This window comes from Penaeus monodon, chromosome 34 (genome assembly GCF_015228065.2).
Source record: "Penaeus monodon isolate SGIC_2016 chromosome 34, NSTDA_Pmon_1, whole genome shotgun sequence".
NCBI classification, from domain to species: domain Eukaryota; kingdom Metazoa; phylum Arthropoda; class Malacostraca; order Decapoda; family Penaeidae; genus Penaeus; species Penaeus monodon.
In genome coordinates, this window is record NC_051419.1 from 20241988 (window position 1) to 20242250 (window position 263).

The following is a 263-nucleotide window of genomic DNA, read 5'->3' on the forward strand; positions in this document are numbered from 1 at the left end:
CCCCCACCATACTTTTGCCTCATCACGAGACTCACAGTTTAAGGTACAGTTCGGGTCCTCCTTCTGCTGCGCCTCCATCTCGAGTAAGTACGAGTCGATGTAGTCCCTTGGGTTGTGGGGGTCGAGGCTCTCCTGGTGCTCCCTGATCACTCCCTGGGTGGGCGAGCGGTTAGGGGTTGGTGACGGGCTGTTGCAGCGAGGGCGGGCATTGAATCAAATGGCGCTGATACATTTTTGAAGCTTGGACAAACTCACAGTCACAG

General features: G+C 55.9%; 1 protein-coding gene across 1 annotated transcript in view; it reads right to left on the reverse strand.

Moving 5' to 3' along the window:
* LOC119594635 (cytochrome P450 2L1-like) overlaps positions 1–263 on the reverse strand; it is a gene marked incomplete in the record, with an annotated part of 11417 nt that overhangs the window by 5720 nt on the left and 5434 nt on the right. Inside the window, 1 exon segment of the mRNA XM_037943685.1 lies at positions 36–153. Within this exon segment, the coding sequence (XP_037799613.1) occupies positions 36–153 (118 nt within the window).